General features: G+C 43.5%; 1 protein-coding gene across 1 annotated transcript in view; it reads left to right on the top strand.

Moving 5' to 3' along the window:
- Positions 1 to 3,674: 3,674 nt before the first annotated feature.
- The window catches only part of LOC111979954 (follistatin-related protein 4-like), a 227,883-nt gene continuing 209,257 nt past the window's right edge, over positions 3,675 to 22,300 (top strand). Inside the window, exons 1-2 of the mRNA XM_024010649.2 lie at positions 3,675 to 3,885; positions 11,451 to 11,595. Coding sequence (XP_023866417.1) covers positions 11,452 to 11,595 — 144 coding nt within the window. The 5' untranslated portion in view covers positions 3,675 to 3,885; position 11,451. The remainder of the gene's footprint in view (positions 3,886 to 11,450; positions 11,596 to 22,300) is intronic.

Below are 22,300 nucleotides of genomic sequence, written 5' to 3'. Positions count from 1 at the left end.
TTCCCAGCAGAGTGGAGGCTGTTATAGCAGCAAAGGGGGGACCAACTCCATATTAATGCCCATGATTTTGGAATGAGATGTTCGATGAGCAGGTGTCCACATACTTTTGGTCATGTAGTGTACTTGATTGATGAATTAAGGTCACTAATTAATAAGGAACTCCCCTCACCTGGTTGTCTAGGTCTTAGTTGAAAGGAACAACTAAAACCTGCAGACACTAGGCCAGAGGTGTCAAACTCATTCAATGGACGGCCTAGTGTCTGCGGGTTTTTGGTTTTCCCCTTCAATTGAGARGTAGACAACCAGGTGAGGGGAGTTCCGTACTAATTAGTCACCTTAATTCATCAAGAACAAGGGAKGAGCGAAAACCTGCAGACACTCGGCCCTCCMTGGAATGAGTTTGASACGARACGTGCACCAGGCCCTTCAKYGCATCAGTTTGACACCCCTGATTTAATGGAAAGAATAACCTACATTTCAGCACCTTCTTCAGGGAYGGTTGAGGAAGCCACATATGCTGAGTTTACACAGGCAGCCCAATTCTGATATTTTTTTGCTAATTGGTATTTTGCCCAATTTATTGTTTATGCCAATAGTTCAGAATTGGCCTTCCTCATTCTATTACCCAAATAGTTGGACGTATACAGACATGTACAAGTTTATTTTTGTTGGTCAGCATCTCAATAATATCTACTCATTTTATTTGCTTTATAAAGTGTCAAACGCCTGCTATAAGACAGCAGATCACGGAGATGTGACTTGTTTATGCAGGTTTTACATCTAATGCTTTTGGTCTGATATCTGCCAGGGGGAGGATGATAGTTTTCTTTTGGATAGCCTGTAATGTCTCTTCCCCTCATACCCTGAAATAAAATCTGTTCACTCAAATCTTGGACTGTCAATTTCTGTTATCAACCTACTAATTAAGCATATGYCCATAGATTACATCAAGGACTTTCTTTCTCCTTGGCAATATTCTGGCGACAAACTTGGAAGACACACACGCCACACAGTCGAGCCTTCAGTTAGACATTACGACATTAGAGGCCAGTGAATTGACAAATGACAGCAAAAACAGGTTATTTTTGAGAAATTGCAGTACCATGGGTTAGTTATATAAACCTTTGGTAGTGGTGTTGACAGTAGATTTGGCTTTACCACGAATTAGCATTGCTGCCATTTACTTTCCACTCAAAGATTGCTCCAGCAGAGAGGCTACCATGGTACTGTTGGCTTCGGGTAATGTGAGAGATGGTGGGTAAGGTTAGAYGCTAGCAAGTTGTGCTAGCTAGGTAGTGTAGCCTATCATGTGACGCACGGAATGGCAGATAACTAGCTCAATATATTCGGTGATCAAAAGTAAGTAGTGGAGATGTGAAACAGTTGTTTATCCTCTGACTAAAACCTAGCTTWTATATTCATTTATTTAGTTATACAAACAAGCTAAAACTGCACAGCTCTGAGAACAAGCCATCTCGACCAACTGACAGCTAATTATGCTGGCTAGCTAAATCAAGGGCAAGGGAGGGTGTGAGAGACATTCACACGAGCTCAGACATTCACACAAAGAGATGTGTGTGCAATTATTGAAATGGGAACATTTTCACGCTCTGAGAAATTTTACAACATGACGTCACAATCACAACAAAATCAGAACGATTGYGAGCTATTTCAGGCTGGGAASATTTTTACATGACACCGGTACTCCTTGTATATYGCCTCATTATTGTTATTTTATTTTGTTACTATYCAGTGCATTCTGAAAGTATTCAGACCCTTTGACTTTTTCCACATTTTGTTACGTTTACAACCTTACCCTAAAATGGATTCAATTGTTTCCCCCCCTCATCATTCTACACACAATACCCCATAATGACAAAGCAAATTATGTTTTTAGAAATGTTTGCAATTTTTTTACAAAATAAAAAGCTAAAATGTAACATCTACATAAGTATTCAGACCATTTACTCAGTACTTTTGGCAGCGATTACAGTCTTGAGTCTTCTTGGGTATGACGCTACAAGCTTGGCACAACTGTATTTTATGGGGTGTTTCTCCCATTCTTCTCTGCGGATACTCTCAAGCTCTGTCAGGTTGGATGGGGACCGTCACTGCACAGCTATTTGCAGGTCTCTTCAGAGATGTTCGATCGGGTTCAAGTCCGGAATCTGGCTGGGCCACTCAAGCACATTCAGAGAATTGTCCAGAAGCCACCTCAGCAATGTCTTGGCTCTGTGCTTAGGGTCGTTGTCCTGTTGGAAGGTGAKCCTTCGCCCCAGTCTGAGGTCCTGAGCGCTCTGGAGCAGGTTTACATCAAGGATCTCTCTGTACTTTGCTCCGTTCATCTTTCCCTCGATCCTGACTAGTCTCCCAGTTCATCAGACCAGAGAATCTGGTTTCTCATGGTCTGAATCCTTTAGGTGCCTTTTGACAAACTCCATGTGGGCTGTCATGTGCCTTTTACTGAGGAGTGGCCACCATCTGGCCACTCTACCATAAAGGCCTGATTGGTGGAGTGCTGCAGATATGGTTGTCCTTCTGGAAGTTTCTCCCATCTCCACAGAGGAACTCCGGAGCTCTGTCAGAGTGACCATTGGGTACTTGGTCACCTCCCTGACCAAGGTCCTTCTCCCTCGATTACTCAGTTTGTCCGGGCAGTCAGCTCTAGGAGTCTAAGAGTCTTGGTGGTTCAAAACCTGTTCCATTTAATAATGATGGAGGCCATTGTGTTTTTGGGGACCTTCAATGCTGCAGACATTTGTTGGTACCCTTCCCCAGATCTGTGCTCTGACTTGCACTGTCAACTGTGGGACCTTATATAGACAGGTGTGTGTCTTTCCAAATCATGACCAATCAATAGAATTTACCATCAAGTTGTAGAAACATCTCAAGGATGATCAATGGAAACTGGATGCAGCAGAGCTCAATTTTGAGTCTCATAGCAAAGGGTCTGAATACTTATGTAAATAAGGTCTTCTTTTTTTCTTCATACATTTGCAAAACACTTTTTCCTTTGTCATTATGCGGTATTGTGTGTAGATTGATGAGGAAAATGTATTTAATCAATTTTACATTAAGGCTGTAACATAACAAAATGTGGAAAAAGGGAAGGGGTCTGAATACTTTARGAATGCACTGTATCTAATAGCTTTTGAAACGTAATACACTGATGTTGATTAGTCATTGATGCAGTAGTTATATAAGGATCTGTGTGTTGTGACAGATTTGGCACTGCTATGACAAGGTGGAGGAAACAGCATGTCATATCAATGACAGACCTTGTCTGCCAATTCAATGGCATGCCAGTACTGTTTGGCAAGCAAATAAAACAAGTTAATGTCGCTAGACTGCTGATATTGAGTAGATMAACATATTGGTAACTTTAACACTGATATATATAATTTCTTATGATGGCATCATAATGAATRGTAAGAGTTGGCATATCATCATCCCTTGGCGAATAATCCTGCCTAATTTAGGTAACAACCATGTTCAATTTCGGTGGCTACCTGCCTGGTCAAGGTTCACAGGTCAAACATGSCACGTAAACGTGGGCACAGGTGTCGCTCATGGCGCAGAATCTGCAGATATTTGTATGCAGKTYGTGACGTCAAAAGAAGTGTAGACTGAAGCCGTTGAAATAGGGCAAGCCAGTAGTGAGAGCCACTCAGAGCTTGGAGAATGGAGCGCCGCTGCTAGAAGTGGGAACATCCAACGCATGCTTATTCGCGAGCCTAATTCAATAAAGCCCGTCGCACACGAGACGAATCGGCAACCCGTCGGAGGCTGGAACTAAGAAAGTGTTTGGACYCCTAAACTGAATCATACACCTGTGGTGGTATATTTGCCGGCATATTTTTTTTCATCACTAGTGGAATACGACTGGTAAGTAGGCAATTGTGCTTGAAGGGAAGAAATGGACAATACTTTTTAGTTGTTTAGTGATGCATTGTAGGTTGCATTTTATCTGGGCGTTTTGTAATATTTGCGGGTAATTGAGTAAGACTACTAATGAATGAAGACAAATGCGACTGGAAATTGTAATCAGTTTTCTGAATAATTGAAGAAAAACAAATGCATTCACTATCCAGTACAGGCTACTCCAAAATGTACTGTCGTAAAATTAGGTTTAAACCATTTTAAGTATCAACACATCGGTGTGATGTCAATTACAGTAATGGTAGCCTACTATACACTTATACATGTTGAGGTAGACTATTCTTCCCCGACACCGCAGCTTTTAAGGTTAATAATACGTTAGTTTTAGGTTGACTAGGCTATATGTTACCAAGCTATATTCTTATAGTATGTCGTACTCCAGGGGCTTTCTTAAGGATGTATTAGTTAATGTAGCCTATCGAGACATATCTTATATACCTTGACACCGTATAACAGAAATATATTCCCGGACGGGAAAGGTTACTAGCACCTTTTTCCTCTGTCACTGAATTCTGTTGGGATGCTCTGGATGTGTTCCGCATAGTACTAGTCAAATTACATCAGCCACCTTTAGGCATCCTCGATCCCTATAGTGTGACTCCTTGGCAGGGCACGAGGTACTCTCCTGAAACAGTCTTCAGCCCTAATGTATTTGTGTTAAACGTGAGGTGCCTCATGAAACATGTAGGCCTATAGTAAAATGATTGTACAGGSAAAACGTAACAAGAGACGATAGCACTGGGTCTTACTTTTAAAGGTGTCCSGAGGCAGCGTCAAATCCATGTGGCCATACATTCTGTACACTATCCAAAACCATTGTCATTTTACAGTTACCCAGTAGCTTGTGCGAGAAGTTGGGTAGCTGTGAGAAAACGGTGTGCACCAGCGTGTATGGTGTGTAGGAATGACTTTTGCGCACTTTATGGCGTTAACAATAGAGCTGTCCGTGGTGCTGAAATAAGTCCGTTCACTCCTATGGGCTTCTTTCAGTCAATGCATAAGCCGTGGGAAGAAAACGTGCAAGGGGGATGATGGCTATGGTTTAGCATATATTTTTTTAACCATACTTTTATCTTTATTCTCATCATCCATAGTCTATAGAACAACTTTAACTGCACTACTAGGTGACTCGCGGACGTTTGTTTCAGCTGAAAARCTATTCCTGTTCAATACCTTATTAACTGAGAAACATTACTGTTCCGTGTCCCACAGATTATTGCCTTTGCAGTTCTATGGAAAATATGATATGGTGACTCATTCCTCTCCTCCAACACTATGGTTTGGGGTTGAAGCTAAGTTTGTTTTCAGGCATTTACTCCATAGAGATACTTTTATCTCCCTGATTTCCACAAAGGACTTATCTTATCCCAGTGGGGAATACGTGGGCCATTATATTTGTGTTAAAGTTCTGCAGAGGGAGTGGGGGCCTTTGATTAGAAATAGCAATAGTAGGGTTGCTGCTCTCTCATTGATCATGGTTGGTAGCATGTTGAGAAGCTGAAATGGGGAGTGGATGTTACYGTTTAGAGTTGCAATTATTTTTAGGATTTGTTTTGACAAAGTCATTGTTTCTGTTCGCTGCTCCTGTAGTACCCTGTTGTGGCTAGCACTTTGACAGATTTACACAATTTTACACACAATTAGTGAGAGTACCTTTTGAATYCAAATGTAGCGGCACTTATCTTTGCTATTTGCAATTGCTATTCTGCTGGAGCTGAAACGGATTTACATTGTAATCAGCATGATAATATCAATATGCAATCAATGTCATTATCCAATAGATTTAGGTTAGTGCTACTGTCTCTCAGTTGAAAAGTAAAATTATAGCAAAAAACAATTGACCTGAATAATTTAATTTACAAAGTGGAACATATTTAATTAAGGCTCAAGTGCTAAACATAAATATTTGCTTGATGTATAATTCAAGTCACTTTGATCCTGGCTAATGTGCAATAAATGTGTTTCTATTATGCATTCATATTACTAATATATTGACTCACGRACCGATATAGAAACCTGTGAGTAATAATTGAGCATGACTCACGGGCCACCGCTGCACTAGCAGAACTACCATGACTTGTTTACTTAACTTATGAAATGCCATTATTAACAATTATTTAATACGTTAATGTCTTAGCTACTGTATGACATTGTATTGAAAGCTATAACATAATGAGACTGTAGTGTCTTAACTCTTATTACTTTATGGATTTAATAAGTAAGACACCGAACAGAACAGAGACCAATATTACTCATAAATCCCTAAGCGCACACGTCCAATGTATGGTGAATGGCTGGTTATTCACTTGAAACTCTGATCACTTTCGTTGAACTTTTGTATTGATCTTTTCTGCTGTATCACATTTAGAGCCAATGGCTTGAGCTCAGTGCATCGCCTATACTGTTTAGATTCTGAATCACAGAATCAGCCTAKTACTGAGGAGAGCTGAGTAAGGGAGTTGTGATGGGTTGCTTCAATATCTATGTATTAGAGAGAGGGACATACGTCTCCTATGCCAGTTTCGCTGGCATATCAGGATATCAGAAAGTCCTCCGACTCTCAGACGATCACTACTTGATCTGCAAGACAAGACCACCCGGTAGTATGCTATTGCTTTACGCCCGACATATATCCTTTCATCTACTTCTTTGTTTTTTCTTCTTCTCTGGCATTAACAAGTCACGGTGTGTGTCTCCCACTAGCTGACAAGGTTTATGTGAGCTTTAACACCCTTAGGCTACAGACCTGGTCCCAGAATCTTGTCAAAAGGAATGGCAATTTCAGCAGAGAGGACAGGTGTCTTCTATGGTATTAAGCTGTGTCTTCTTATTTACTGGGCCGTAGATCTCCGAGACTCTTTTCTATAGAGATGGAGCGGGGAGAAGAGAAAGTATCAGACAATAATTAACAGTGAGGTCTCCCAGAAAGGCTATTCGCTAGCTTCTGAGGATCCTAGTTCCTATTGAAACTCTCAAATTGTGTTGGAAAGCAAGTGTGTCGTTAGTCGTTATCTGTGTGCTGTTAGATMTGAAAATGGAGTTACTTGGAGAATTTGCAAACATATTCTCACCAGACTTTTAGTGTTGGGTAAGAGTTTTATCCATTCAAAACTGTGATGAGTTTTTGTGTTGTTGTAAATGTTCTCTCAGTCAGCATGTTGAGTAATTAAACAATACAACTTTGAGAGCTGTTGTTTCAATCCTGTCGCCATACAGTCATAGGGGATCTGGCAGAGAGAAGTCTCRGTTAGGGAGGCAGTCAGCCTAGCGGTAAGAGCATTGGGCCAGTAACTGAAAGGTCGCTGGTGTGAATCCCCAAGCCGACAAGGTGGAAAAATGTGTAGATGTGCCCTTGAGCAAGGAACTTAACTTTAATTGCTACAGGGTTACCGTTGATAATGGTTGAGACACCCCYCTCTCCGAGGGTGTCTCAGGGGGAGTTGGGATATYCAAAAAACACATAGGACAAATATAAGCACCCACCAAATGATTTGGGTGGTTCGAGCCCTGAATGCCTATTGGCTGACAGCCATGGTATATCAGACCGTACAGACCYTATGACAAAATATTTAATTACGTTGGTACCCAGTTTATAATAGCAATAAGGCACCTCTGGGTTTGTGATATATGGCCAATATACCAGGCACAGCCCTTTATCTGGTTTTATTACTAGCTTGAGTTACCTGGGGTGGCAGATAGTTCCATGAAGTCATGGCTCTATTTAGCACTATGCATTTCCCAGCCTCTGTTCTGGACCTAAGGACTGTGAAGAGACCTCTGGTTGCATGTCTTGTGTGGTACCGATGAGTGTCCGAACTGTGTGCCAACTGCTTGAACAGTTCGGTACCTTCAACACCTCGCACAAAGAGCATTAGTGATGCAGTCAATCTCTCCTCAATTTAGAGCCCTCCGTGTGCATCTAAGCACAATATGTGCTGCTGTGTTCCGGACCAACTGRAATTTGCCTATGTACWTCCTTGCCTCACCTGACCACACAACTAGGGCCTGTAGGAGATGTCAAGAAAGCAGAGCAACACCTTATGATGGACAGACCTCTTCTCATTTTAGCCCCCATTGAGTCTATATGTTTTGACCACAACAGCTAGGGTTATACACAGCAGTTTATTCTCCTCAWCTTGCTCAATTGCCACATAATTRAGTAATAGATCTAGATGAGGTTTAGTTTTTGAGATATTTAACACCAGCCTATTKCTAGTTACACATTCTAAAACTGACTGGAGCTCTATGTTAAGGGTGTCAGTTKATTATTTTACTGTCATAGCCGACGRGTATACTGATGAGTCGTCAGCGTACATAGACACACAGGCTTTATTTAAGGTCAYTGGAAGGTCATTCGTAAAAACAGAAAACAATAATGTCCCAAGCCGGCTGCTCTGCGGTACACCACACTCAACCYAATTTGCGTTAGCGAGGCTTCCATTAAAGAAAACCCTCTGTGTTCTATTAGATGACTCTCAATCCATGATYAGGCAGAGGATGTATATCCATATCACCTACATTGTTTAAGTGATATCAAAAGCTGCTCTGAAGTCAAGCAAAAAAGCTCCCATAATATTCTTATTATGAATTTCTTTCAGCCAATTATCAATAATTTGTGTCAGTGCCGAGCATATTGAGCGCCCTTCCCTATAAGCATGCTGAAAGTRCATTTCCAATTTGTTTTCTGTAAAATAACATTGTATTTGTACATTGTACATTTTTTCAAAAAGTTTGCTGAGCACTGGTAACAGGCTGATTGGTCGGCTGTTTAAACCATTAATGGGTGCTTTGCTATTCTTGCACAGCGGAATGACCTTTGCCTCCCTCCAGGCCTGAGGACACACACCGTCTTCTCGGCTTAAATTTAAGATGTGGCAAACAGGAGTCGCAATGTATTCCGCTACCAARCTCAGCAATTTACCATCCAGGTTGTCAGTATCAGGTGGCTMGTACTTATTTATAGATAGCAAAAAATAAAATAAATAAATCACCTCTTCCYCACCAACTTTGCGGAACTCAAAACTATAGTGCTTGTCTTTCATTATTTGSTCCAATATGCATAACTATCKAAGCTCTGRGTTTGTTGTTTGCATGTCATGCCTAAGATTGCTAATCTTGTCAAAAAAAAGTTGGTTGGCAATATCAAAGGGTTTTGTTATGAACACAAAAACTCAGAGGCTAGGGGAGGCAGTTTGCTGTCAGTCTCTGTTTTAGGTGACTGGCATATTAAACCTTTACATTAGTTTAAATAGCRGTTCATAACCTTATCTCCCTGGTGCACCACAGGCTGTATACGTCCACCTTAGATACACTTCAAAATGGTGGAGATTTATCATGTTGATTTGTCATATGAAATTTTGTCGAAGAATTTATTCTGTTAAGCCGGTGTCAGTACAATAGAGGGTAAAAAAATGAGTTCCCCCCCGTGCCTCCTGTTGACGGGCAGTTTGATTCCCCAGCTCTCCCCATGTATCTGCTGCTGTGACCCACAGAAACACAAAGCAAATGTACAAGCCATCCAAGCATTCTAAAAACAAGACAGGGAGGCAATCCCCTTGGTGGCCCTGCTCTGTGCTATAAAGACATCTTTCATTAAAGGTGCTTTCTGAAGCTGCTGCAGCGTCAGACTGGCAATATTTCTCCTCCGCTAGCCTCTGGGTTTTTATTACAAAAAAAGCCCTTCTCGCTTGCATTGGGGCAGCAGACATACACCACTATGGTCACAGATGCTATTTTTCTCTTTGGACCTCCCAATGTTTAAGTGCTTTGCAGGGTGGAAGGCGCTGAAAGAAGACTAACTGTTGCAACAGGCCATTGCCATTTATAATTATGCCAGAGTGCTGCGGCACTGCTTAAGACTGCCTGATTTGTTTGCATATGTTCTGTTGCTTGGTTGGTGGCTCTGACCACTGTAGCTGCACGTGAGCTCGTGAGGCGGCCGTCCGGCGGGAAGAAATAGGAAGTGATGATGACAGGAGCCTATGAATGTAGCAGATGATCTGCCGCCTGTGGACAGGATCAGTTGGCACAGGAAGCCCTCATAGGAAGCCCTCATAGGAAGCCCTCACAGGAAGCCCTCACAGGAAGCCCTCATAGGAAGCCCTCATAGGAAGCCCTCATAGGAAGCCCTCATAGGAAGCCCTCACAGGAAGCCCTCACAGGAAGCCCTCATAGGAAGCCCTCATAGGAAGCCCTCATAAGAAGCCCTCATAGGAAGCCCTCATAGGAAGCATGTCCGTACTGTTGTCAGGGGAGATATTCACCAGGACACATAAAAACAGAGCAGGCAGCAGCAGAGGCAGAGGTAGAGGTAGGCTAGTGGCTGTTTTGCAATGAGGTGGGACCCACCGACACTGAATGTACTGGAGGTACACGCTAAATACAACATGATGGCAATGCCTGTGCAAGGTTTACAGCCATGCTACGTTTCTAACAATGAGAAGTGAGTCGTAAACTGGAGGCGTCAAGGACTTTGACTCTTGTTTGTATCTTACCCTAATCCAAGTCAAGCGTACAAATACTTGTTGAAATGTTGTTTTGCCAAACATCAATAACTTGTATATGCTTTTAAGCATTTTGAGGTATTCTAAACAATGCTGCTTGAATAATTACTTTCCCCCAAAGTTTGTTCTCGTGATGAATGACTTCTTCATTTTACAATCATCTCTGGGGGAGCTGATGTCAGTGCAGCAGCACATTAACAAACTGACTGGCAGATCTCTTTTGTTGATTCATTTCACAAGGGCAAGCTCTCCTCTCCTCTCCTCTCCTCTCCCAGAACCCATCAACGCTGGAGTCTGTCCACGCTCTACAGCCTCAATGTGTTTACACATTATAGGCCTATGGTTGCAGGAAACACTGTTTATACAGGAACTGCCCACACATTGATGAGTCACTCTACAATGCAACCCTGTATCACCCTGAATGAATACACTTTGCTCAACCATCCAGCTACCACAGAGAAAAACACTCTCAAAACACTCAAAGCAACTAGATCTTTTTTTCACAGGAATATGACTGTATGGAGAGTCACATTACCAGCCAATTAAGCAGAGGGCTCCTCTGAGCTCTGAGTTAGTGCCTTTTATCCAGATTAATGAGTTGATGCGATTCTAAGTTATCAGCCCGTGAAAGAGGGACCTGCTCTGTACTGTTGTACTGCGCTATACTGCTGTACTGTGCTATACTGTTGTACTGCGCTATACTGCTGTACTGTGCTATACTGCTGTACTGCGCTATACTGCTGTACTGCACTATACTGCTGTATTGTGCTATACTGCTGTACTGCGGTATACTGCTGTACTGCGCTATACTGCTGTACTGTGCTATACTGTGCTATACTGCTGTACTGTGCTATGGTGTACTGCACTGTACATTGCTATACTGTCCCCTTTCTGTACTGTACTGTGCTGTGCTGTAAATTGCTCCACTGTTCTATGCTGTGTGTGAGGGGCAGTAGTCAGTCAGGTGCGACGGTGTGACATTTGTTGTCATGCTCTTTTTCCTGACAGGATGAAACTGATGGGTTGGCTGTGTGTTTGGGCACTTCCTGTCCTGCTTGGAACCTTTGCCTCTGTCTGCTGGCTGGCTGAAGGGAGCAGGAGCATGGACACAGCAAACACAGCAGAGAACACCTCCCAGGGACCACAGACAAGGGTAAACATACCGTATGCGTCACTCTCTGTGTATCCCTGTCTCTTTCCGTCACTCTCTCTGTCACCCTCTTTCTCTGTCTGTCTCTTTCTAACCTRTCTATCACCCTCAACCACGCTCTGTCTGCCTGTCCCTCTGAATAAATCTCTCTGTCTGTGTCTGTTACTCTTCTCTCTGCCTGTCTTTAGAAGCCCCTTTATCCTTGCATCTGTCTGACTCTCCTCCTCTTCCTCTCTCTTTCACCCCAGCTCCCCAGAAAGTATTGTATGCTTTGCATAATAAAGCTTATATAAATATATACAGGTAACTGCTTAAATATAGGAAACATCAACATAAAGTCTTAATAGGGCGTTGGGCCACGACGAACTTCCAGAGCCGRCAGAACAGCTGCAATGCACCTTGGCATAGATTCTACAAGTGTCTGGAACTCTATTGGAGGGATGCAACSCCATTCTTCCKCAAGACATTCCATGACTTGGAGTTGGGTAACGGTGGTGGAAGACGTTGTCTCAGGCACCGCTCCAGAATCTCCCATAAGTGTTCAATTGGGTTGAGATCTGGTAACTGAGACGGCCATGGCATATGGTTTACATCGTTTTCATGCTCATCAAACCATTCAGTGACCACTCGTTCCCTGTGCATGGGGGCATTGTCATCCTATGGGGGCATAGCCATGGTAGCCAAAATAATGGCCTTCCCAGCATTTTTATAAATGACCCCTAAGCATGATGGGAGGTTAATTGCTTAATTAACTCAGGATCCACACCTGTGTGGAAGAACCTGCTTTCAATATACTTTGTGTCCCTCATTTACTGAAGTGCTTCCATTATTTTGGCAGTTACCTGTACATAGCACAATTGTTGTGTAATTGAATTGAAATACTCTCCCTGCTCAACATGGGCATTTTAGTGTTTGTCTCCTTGTGTGGTACTGCAGGTGGTCTTGACAGAGGATTGCTTAGTTACCTTGCAATCACAGGCGTCCTACATCTTACCTGTCTCTCTCTCTCCACCGAGGAGAGGAGGCTCAGTTGGCTGCAGAGAGTGTGTTAATCAATTACCCAGCACAAACATTCAGGAGGACTCTCTTTTGTCATGCTATCATTTGTCTCTTTCAAATGTAGTTCAGAATATTTTGCATGTACACACATTTGCCTGACAATCACTTCCTTGGTATGGGTTTACATTATATCTATGAGCCAGCCCTAAAACCCATAAAGGAGAAGTGACAATGTCTGGTTGTGATGCATGAACAGAGCTATTGGTAGAGATGTGTGAAGTTCTATTGTAGATTTGCACATTAATCACACAGGTGAAATCATTACCAGCCCTACCTCCCCCAAAACCCAGAATCAATTGTCCCACAGAGCATCTAGGAAACATTGTGTTGTCCACCCCCCCGCCCCCCACCTGTCTCCCAATTCTTTGTGAAAATAAGCATGCTGTACCTCCCCTAGTCTGTTCTTGCAGTTGGCCTGGCTGGCCTGTGGGGTGCCACCGTGCCAAGTTGGAAGCCAGCAGAGGAATGTCACTGCTCAGGCGGTTCTGTTCTGTCCTCTTATATCCCTCAATGCAGACAACACATTCCCTGGCATCCCCATCTATCCCAGGAAATGGGAACTCAAAAGCGGGCAATTGGCATAGGAGTTTAAAGTCATCCCTGGGGTGATGGTGGTSGTGGATCGGACTGCATCAATATGCAACAGAGCAGGAGCATTCAGGAATGAAAAAGTGAATAAAATGAAGCCTCCCCGGCCAGCATACACCAGAAACGATGCTAAATGTAAGCAAACATATGAAACAACTCTGACTGGCAGTCCTGAAATTAAACTTGAAAGACTGAGATAGAGATAGATGTACAGTTTCCTTAGGGCCGTCTTTAGGTAATTGTTGGGTAAYTAATGAGCTGACAAATCCCAGGCAGAGCCTCCATTGTCCTGGTGCAGTCACAGCACCTGGGGCGACTGGAGAAGAGCCACCATGCTAGGCCATCAGGCCACCTGGCTCTGGTAAGGTCAGCCATAAGGCATCAGCTGCCCTCTCTCTCATGTGACCTCACATAACAGCCTCGCAGCTCACAAAGCCATATCTCAGAATCAAATTCAAATTTTACCTTTTGGATTATAATCATGATTCGCTCCGCAGAGAGGGGGACYAGAATAAACAATAAGACTGAGGAGAGTATGGGAAAAAAGGAAATATGATTGAGACGTATTTAGGGAACACGGGAAAGATTAGGACGGATAAGAGAGAGGGTGAATTTGGGAAACAGTGATGTTTGAGATTAGCATGATACAGATGCAGTCTACAGTGTAACTCGTTTTTTAACCCACTCAAGCTTATAGTCAAGACATCAAGCCATGAGACCTACAGGGAATTCACTAAGGCATCTCTATTTTGACATCCCCAGTGGTATCTGCATGGAGTACTTACAGATGACGATATGCACTTTGTTGCTTCTCAGACATACATACCATACAGAAGAGGCCAATATACACTACATGACCAAAAGTATGTGGACACCCGCTCGTCGAACATCTCATTCCAAAATCATGGGGATTAATATGGAGTTGGTCACCCCTTTGATGATATAACAGCCTCCACTCTTTTCATGCTGAAACAGGKAAGGGCCTTCCCAAAACTGTTGCCACAAAGTTGGAAGCACAGAATTGTTTAGAATGTCATTGTATGCTGTAGCTTTAAGATGTCCCTTCACTGGAACTAAGGGGCCGAGCCCTAACCATGAAAAACAGCCCCAGACCATTATTCCTCCTCCACCAAACTTTACAGTTGGCACTATGCATTAGGGCAGGTAACATTCTCCTGACATCCGCCAAACCCAGATTTGTCCGTCGGACAGCCAGGTGGTGAAGCGTGATTCATCACTCCAGAGAATGCATTTCCACTGCTCCAGAGTCCAATGGTGGCTCTCCAGCCGACGTTTGGCATTGRGCATGTGATCTTAGGCTTGTGTGTGGCTGCTCGGCAATGGAAACCCATTTAATGAAGCTCCAGACAAACAGTTCTTGTGCTGACGTTGCTTCCAAAGGCCGTTRGGAACTCAGTAGTGAGTGTTGCAACCGAGGACAGAGGATRTTTACATGCAGCACACTTCAGCACTCGGTGGTCCRGTTCTGTGGGCTTGTGTGTCTTATTACTTCGCGACTGAGCCGATGTTGCTCCTAGACATTTCCACTTCATAATAACAGCATTTACAGTTGACTGGGGCAGTTCTAGCAGGGCAGAAATTTGGCGAACTGACTTGTTGGAAAGGTGGCATCCTATGATGGTGCTACGTTGAAAGTCACTGAGCTCTTCAGTAAGGCCCTTCTGCTGACAATGTTTGTCATGGCTGCGTGCTCGATTRTATACTCCTGTCAGTAGCTGTTGCAAGAGAATTTAATGTTAATTTCTGTACCCTAAGCCGCCTCCAACGCTGTTTTATAGAATTTGGCTGAACGTCCAACCGTCCTCACAACCGCAGATCACGTGCAACCACCCTAGTACAGGACCTCCACATCCTGCTTTTTCACCTACGGTATCGTCGAAGACCAACCAGCCAGACAGCTGATGAAACTGTGGGTTTGCACAACCAAAGAATTTCTGCACAAACTGTCAGAAACCGTCTCAGGGAAGCTCATCTGAGTGCTCATCGTCCTCACCAGGGTCTTGACTTGACAGCAGTTTGGCATTGTAACAGATTTCAGTGGGCAAAAGCTCACCTTCGATAACCACTGGCACGCTGGAGAAGTGTGCTCTTCATGGATGAATCCCGGTTTCAACTGTACCTGGCAGATGGCGTTATGTGGGTGAGCGCTTTGCAGATGTCACCGTTGTGAACAGAGTGCCCCATGTTGGTGGTGGGGTTAGGGTATGGGCAGGCATAAGCTACAGACACCAAAAACAAGTGCATTTTATTAACAGAGATACCATGACGCATTGAATTAACAGAGATACCATGACGACATCCTGAGGCCCATTGTGGTGCCATTCATCCGCTGCCATCACCTCATGTTTCAGCATGATAATGCACAGCCCCATGTTGCAAGGATCTGTAAACAATTTCTGGAAGGTGAAAATGTGCCATTTCTTCCATGGCCTGAATACTCACCAGACATGTCACCCATGAGCATGTTTGGGATGCTCTGGATCGACGTGTATGACAGCATGTTTCAGTTCCCGCCAATATCCAGCAACTTCGCACAGCCATTGAAGAGAAATGGGACAATATTCCACAGGCCACAATCAACAGTCAATTCTATGCGAAGGAGATGTGTCGAGCTGCATGAGGCAAATGCCCGGTCACACCAGATACTGACTTGTTTGACACACTGAAATCTGACACACTGAACTCTATCTGAGAAGTAGTTGGTGAACCAGGTGAGSCAGTCAGTTGAAAAACCAAGGCTGTTGAGTCTGCCGATAAGAATATGGTGATTGACAGAGTCAAAAGCCTTGGCCCGGTCGATGAAGACGGCTGCACAGTAATGTCTTTTATCGATGGTGGTTATGATATRGTTTATTACCTTGAGCGTGCCTGAAGSGCACCCATGACCAGCTTGGAAACCAGATTGCATAGRGGAGAAGATACTYGGGGATTCYAAATGGTTGGTTATCTGTTTGTTAACTTGGCTTTCGAAGACTTTAGAAAGGCAGGGCAGGATAGATATAGGTCTGTAACAGTTTGGGTCTAGAGTGTCTCCCCCTTTGAAGAGGGGGGTGACCGCGGCAGCTTTCCAATCTTTAAGGATCTCAGACGATACGAAAGAAAGGTTGAACAGGCTAGTAATAGGGGTTGCAAAAATTGCGGGGGATCATTTTAGAAAGAGAGGTTCCAGATTGTCTAGCCCTGCTGATTTGTAGGGGCCCAGATTTTGCAGCTCTTTTAGAACATCAGCTATCTGGATTTGGGTGAAGGAGAAGCGGAGGGGGGGCTCGGGCAAGTTGCTACGGGGGGGGGGGGGTGCAGAGCTGTTGGCCGGGGTAGGGGTAGCCAGGTGGAAAGCATGGCCAGCCGTAGAAAAATGCTTATTGAAATTCTCGATTATTGTAGATTTATGACACTGTGGTGACAGTGTTTCCTAGTCTCAGTGCAGTGGGCAGCTGGGAGGAGGTGCTCTTATTCTCCATGGACTTTACAGTGTCCCAAAACATTTTGGAATTTGTGCTACAGGATGCAAATTTCTGTTTTAAAATGCTAACCTTTGCTTTCCTAACTGACTGTGTATACTGGTTCCTAACTTCCCTGAAAAGTTGCATATCGCGGGGGATATTCGAAGCTAATGCAGTACGCCACAGGATGTTTTTGTGCTGGTCAAGGGCAGTCAGGTCTGGAGTGAACCAAGGGCTATATCTGTTCTTAGTTCAARWTTTTTTGAAAGGGGCATGCTTATTTAAAATGGCGAAGAAGGCACTTTTGAAGAATAACCAGGCATCCTCTACTGACGGGATGAGGTCAATATCCTTCCAGGATACCCGGGCCAGGTCGGTTAGAAAGGCCTGTCGCTGAAGTGTTTTGGGGAGCAGTTCACAGTGATGAGGGGTGGTCGTTTGACCGCGGACCCATTACGGACACAGGCAATGAGGCACTGATCGCTGAGATCCTGGCTGAAGACAGCAGAGGTGTATTTAGAGGGCATGTTGGTCAGAATGATATCTATTGAGGGTGCCCGTGTTTACGGATTTAGGGTTGTACCTGGTAGGTTCATTGATAATTTGTGTGAGATTGAGGGCATCTATCTTAGATTGTAGGACGGCRGGGYTGTTAAGCATATCCCAGTTTAGGTCACCGAACAGTACAAACTCTGAAGATAAATGGGGGACAATCAATTCACATATGGTGTCCAGGGCACAGCTGCGGGCTGAGGGGGGTCTATAACAAGCGGCAACAGTGAGAGACTTATTTCTGGAAAGTTGGATTTTTACAAGTAGAAGCTGTTTGGGCACAGACCTGGATAGCATGACAGAACTCTGCAGACTATCTCTGCAGTAGATTGCAACTTCTCCCCCTTTGGCAGTTCTATCTGGGTGGAAAATGTTGTAGTTGGGGATGGAAATTTCTTAATTTTTGGTGGCCTTCCTAATCCAGGATTCAGCTAGGACATCAGGGTTGGCGGAGTGTGCTGAAGCAGTGAATAAAACAAATTTAGGGAGGAGGCTTCTGATGTAACATGCATGAAACCAAGGCCGCTAGCCGTGGATAACAAAGACTAGTAGCTGGCTAGCTCCTGATGGAGGTTCCAGTTATAAGGAATAAAAATAYRAGATCCGTACCACATTGGGTGAGGCGGGTTTATATTTTTGTTCAGTGTAATAGCAAGATCAAATTGACTCAACAGATTACATACAGAACCTGAGCACTCTTGAAACGTGGTTCTATTTCTAATGCTCGTTTCGAGGTGTCGCATATGGGATACACCTTAGGGTAGGTCACACGCTCGAAAAATCCAAATCACACAGTTTCTGWTCTAGACAGACAGGTCGAGTGGCAAATGAGGTGAGCCCCTCTCCTAAATAAAGGGAGCCACTCGCCCACCAACTGGTTATTGTCGACTCTCTTCCTTGCGGAAGTGACTGCGTTCTCTAAAATCTCTCCTCAGCCCGACTAGATTCCTGTCTTCCTACTAAGCGGTTCTTAGGCGAACTGTGAGGTTGACACTACCGAACGTAGAACCTCCGGTCCTGTCGATAGTGCTGAGTACTGATCGAAAGGCTTTAGCTAACTTGGCTAGATAGCTGCAAGGCTAGCTAACCACACAAAGGGCTATTTCTCGCCGCAAGACTTAGCTAACCAGTGTAACTTGCCACAAGGCTAGCTACACCAAACAAACTTTTCTACCTCAAGAGTAGAATTGTTCYCTCTCCTCTCGCGTTTAGAACAACACGCTCACGGGCTGTCTTAACTAGACTGACCTCCCTAGCTTCACAGRTCGACGGTCYAGAGACATGCTTTGTTCATCGCAAGACAAAGAAAGCATGTGCGTTCTCCGGCTAGCAGCATGCCAACTAGCTAGGCTATTAGTCGCAATTCAGATTTATTGATGTCTGTAAATGGGCAGAGACCAGACTTGGTATCGACTGGCRCGCACCCGTGGTCTCGCACCATCCCGGGAAAACAGCTCCTCCCAGCGTTCCCAGCATGCGTGGCGTAAGCCAAACGTAACTGGGACAAACCCTTGTCCAGCAAATTCCAAACCAGGCACTTTGTTGGCATGGAGGAGATGGGCCATGGCAAACCGCCGGTGGTTGAGCCATCACTGGCTAGCCACCTCAACCCCAGTGCCTCGTCTATGACCGCCACTGCTCTCCCTGCGAACAAGGAGAGCTTCACCGCCTCTATATTTCAAAAGGTCTACATGTCTGCGGCACGATCAGTACTGGCTTGAATGCAATGTCCCTACTGCTGGTGTGCCAGGCCAATTGAGCACTCTCTTAGTCAAAGGCACAGCCAGCCAAGACCAATGGGACGAGATCTTCGTTATTGCAGATCTTACCCTCCGAATCTCCAGAATTGCAATCCAAGGCTGTGGGTGCGCCATGAGCCATGTGGTGGTGGGTAGAGGGCCCTGAGGCTCAACTTGTCCAGCCTCTCAGACAAGGAAAAGGCAGATTTACTTGATGCTCCTGTCGTGTTGAAGGAACTGTTTGGGTAAAGGTGAGAACTTCTGAATCCACCCGTTTTAAACTGAGTTTTAGTTTCAACACGTCAGATATAGATTTGAAATGAGTTTGCATCCCAATACTACACTTTATATACATCACAGAAGACTGAACTATAACAAAACTGTTTGACATACACTACCGGTCAAAAGTTTTAAAACACCTACTCATTCAAGGGTTTTCTTGTTTTGTACTATATTCTTTACATTGTGGAATAATAGTGAAGACATCAAAACTATGAAATAACACATATGGAATCATGTAGTAACCAAAAGAGTGTTAAACAGATTCTTCAAATAGCCACCCTTTGCCTTGATGACAGCTTTGCCCACTCTTGGCATTCTCTCAACCAGCTTCACCTGGAATGTTTTTCCAACAGTCTTGAAGGATTTCAGACACATGCTGAGCACTTGTTGGCTGCTTTTCCTTCACTCTGCGGTTCGATTCATCCCAAACCATCTCGATTTGGTTGAGGTAATTACATATTGAAAATATGAATAACAGTCCACACATGAGGCCAAAGAGCGTGCTTTTGGTCATTGACTGCAGAAAGGCTCTACGCAAAACCAACAGCAGAGAGACATCAAGGCTACGGATCCTCAAAGCTTTCTGAGAACGTTCACGTTCCGAAGGTGTACACTCAACTTGCTGGCGTCAAGGCATCAAGGCGACTGGTTCATCTACATTCATATTTTTCATGTCCTTGTTCAGCCACAACTCGGTGAATCATAGGATATTACAGTTCATCAGGTCCCGTTYATWGGATAGTCTTGAACAGAGCTCATCCAGTTTGTTTTCCAGTGATTGCACGTTCYCCAATAGAATGGAGGGTAATGGCAACTTATCKACTCCTATAGCACCGCCTTTGCTTCCTCTGACTGATGGGGATTTGGGTCTGGTCTGGGAAAGGCATGTCCTTRGCCTCCGATTTGTTGAAATAGAAGTCCTCATCCAAATCGAGGTTAGTAATCGCTGTTTTGATGTCCAGAAAAAAGCTACTTCCGATCATATGAAATGTTGGCCGAAACTTTATGTCCCAAAAAATMTAGGATTAGCGCATAAAAGAGCAAGAGCCTGTAAAATGGTGGCCATCCCCTCCAGCGCCATTATACCATCAATCCACATTACTAACACCTGCTCACCAGTAGAGCTAACTACACTGCTGAACCTGTAAGATAAAATCATGCAAATAGGCATTTTTGCTTGTTAATGCAAATCATTGTTTGTAGGTCTTCCATTTAAACACAATGTGGACATACTTGCGAACATTAGAAAAAGTTTACTATTTAGTTTACGGAGTGGCTGCGGATCCAACTTTTTTCGTGATGCAATAAAGTCCACTGCACATCCCGTAGCTTATGCTCATGTGCGGATCACGTTCTGCATGTGTATTCTCTATGTGCAGAGAACAGGCTACTCAGGCAAACAGTCATGGTGCTCATTTAATAAAGTTATATCAAAGCTGAATCAATGTCTGTGAGATCACATAATGATCACAGTATTCTACATAACAGAACAGAATATAATAGCCAAGTATAACATTTTTGTAAGACAAAAACACCACCACAGTATGCGCCACTAGGAAAAATACACAGGTAGGCTATGCTACGGTATCCAGATTGTCATACTGTTCCTTCATACAGACCTTGTGCCATACTGGGATATTCTCTAATACCGGCACTGAACACAAGGGGTACTATTTTTAAACCCCACTGGGCCTCTGTAATCTYAAAGTTAGCAATGCTAGCAAATACATGTAKAATTCCATAGAGAATGCTAACAAAATGCTAATGAGCYGATTGCYAAWGTTTTATACGGTCTCTGACCTAAACTATTTGTAGGACAGACAAAGTTATACAAGTAACAAAAAATGCTACTCACTGTTTGCTGCATGCACAAAACAAATATTAGACAGCATGGCTCTTGATCCAGGAGGGGATTCTCTGCTGTTAGTAAGTGAAGCTTGATTTTGGAAGAAGCTAARGRTTTAGGTAGCTAGATGGCTAACTAGCTACTAAATTAGCTAACCAAATCCAATTGCAGAGCATTTAGCACATTTTASACAGTTAACTTAATAGCTATTATATCTAGCTGGCAAACATMTAGTTGTGAATTCCATAATGTAACTAGCTAGATCATCTGGCGAGTGCTGCACAACAGTGACTGACTCACAAGGCTCCGGTCTCTCATTGTTGTGTGCTTGTAAACAAACACCACGTGACGGTGACTACTGTTCATTTTTCATTCTGAAGCTTGTATGACAGGTGAAATGAAGAACGCAACCTTTATCTCCCTAACGCATTGCACAAGTTGACTGCAAGTATTTATTTTAAAAGTACCTACAAATATTCAAATGTGTAAAATAYAAAATTCAAAGAAATGGTTTCAACGATATTGGCGGTATTGAAAAAATGTCACGTGGCTATTTCCAAATACCCCGGAATATGGTATACCGCCCAAGGCTAGTTGCCACCACTATTTCAATGTCATTTCCTGTCCTAYAAAGAAAATGCTCATTTAGGTTCCACCTCTGAAGAATGACGAAGGCTACTTATACATATGAATTGAGGGCAATTTGGGAATTGAGAATTTCATTATTATCCATTGTTGTGTCATCTTCCATAAAGCTGCTGGCAGGCAGCAAAGTCAAATCAGCCCGTGCTCATGGTTCTCACAGGGGAAGTGAAATGATAGGCTACAATGACTTTGCTCATGATCATGCACACCACAAATGACATGTCACTATATATTCCTTGAATTTTCTATCACGGGTGCCTCTTCATTTTCTGGATAYACACTTGTGGTTTCTAGCTAACGTTACACCAATCAAAGTAGTGGAGCYTGTAGTGAAGCAAAAATGTTGTGGTAAAAACCATTCATCCTGCAAAACGCTATCATARCACTCACTTATACCGTTCATAAAATGGTCAGATATTATTTTAATACAGACTAGCTCAAAAATAAGTGAAAATGTATAAAATATCCAATGGATTATGATAATATTCAGGTAATTAAAAGTGGASGTGCAAAAACATAAGTTTGCACCCCCT

This window comes from Salvelinus sp. IW2-2015, linkage group LG20, assembly GCF_002910315.2.
Source record: "Salvelinus sp. IW2-2015 linkage group LG20, ASM291031v2, whole genome shotgun sequence".
Taxonomy (NCBI): domain Eukaryota; kingdom Metazoa; phylum Chordata; class Actinopteri; order Salmoniformes; family Salmonidae; genus Salvelinus; species Salvelinus sp. IW2-2015.
This window is presented reverse-complemented; position numbering and strand designations above follow the sequence as displayed.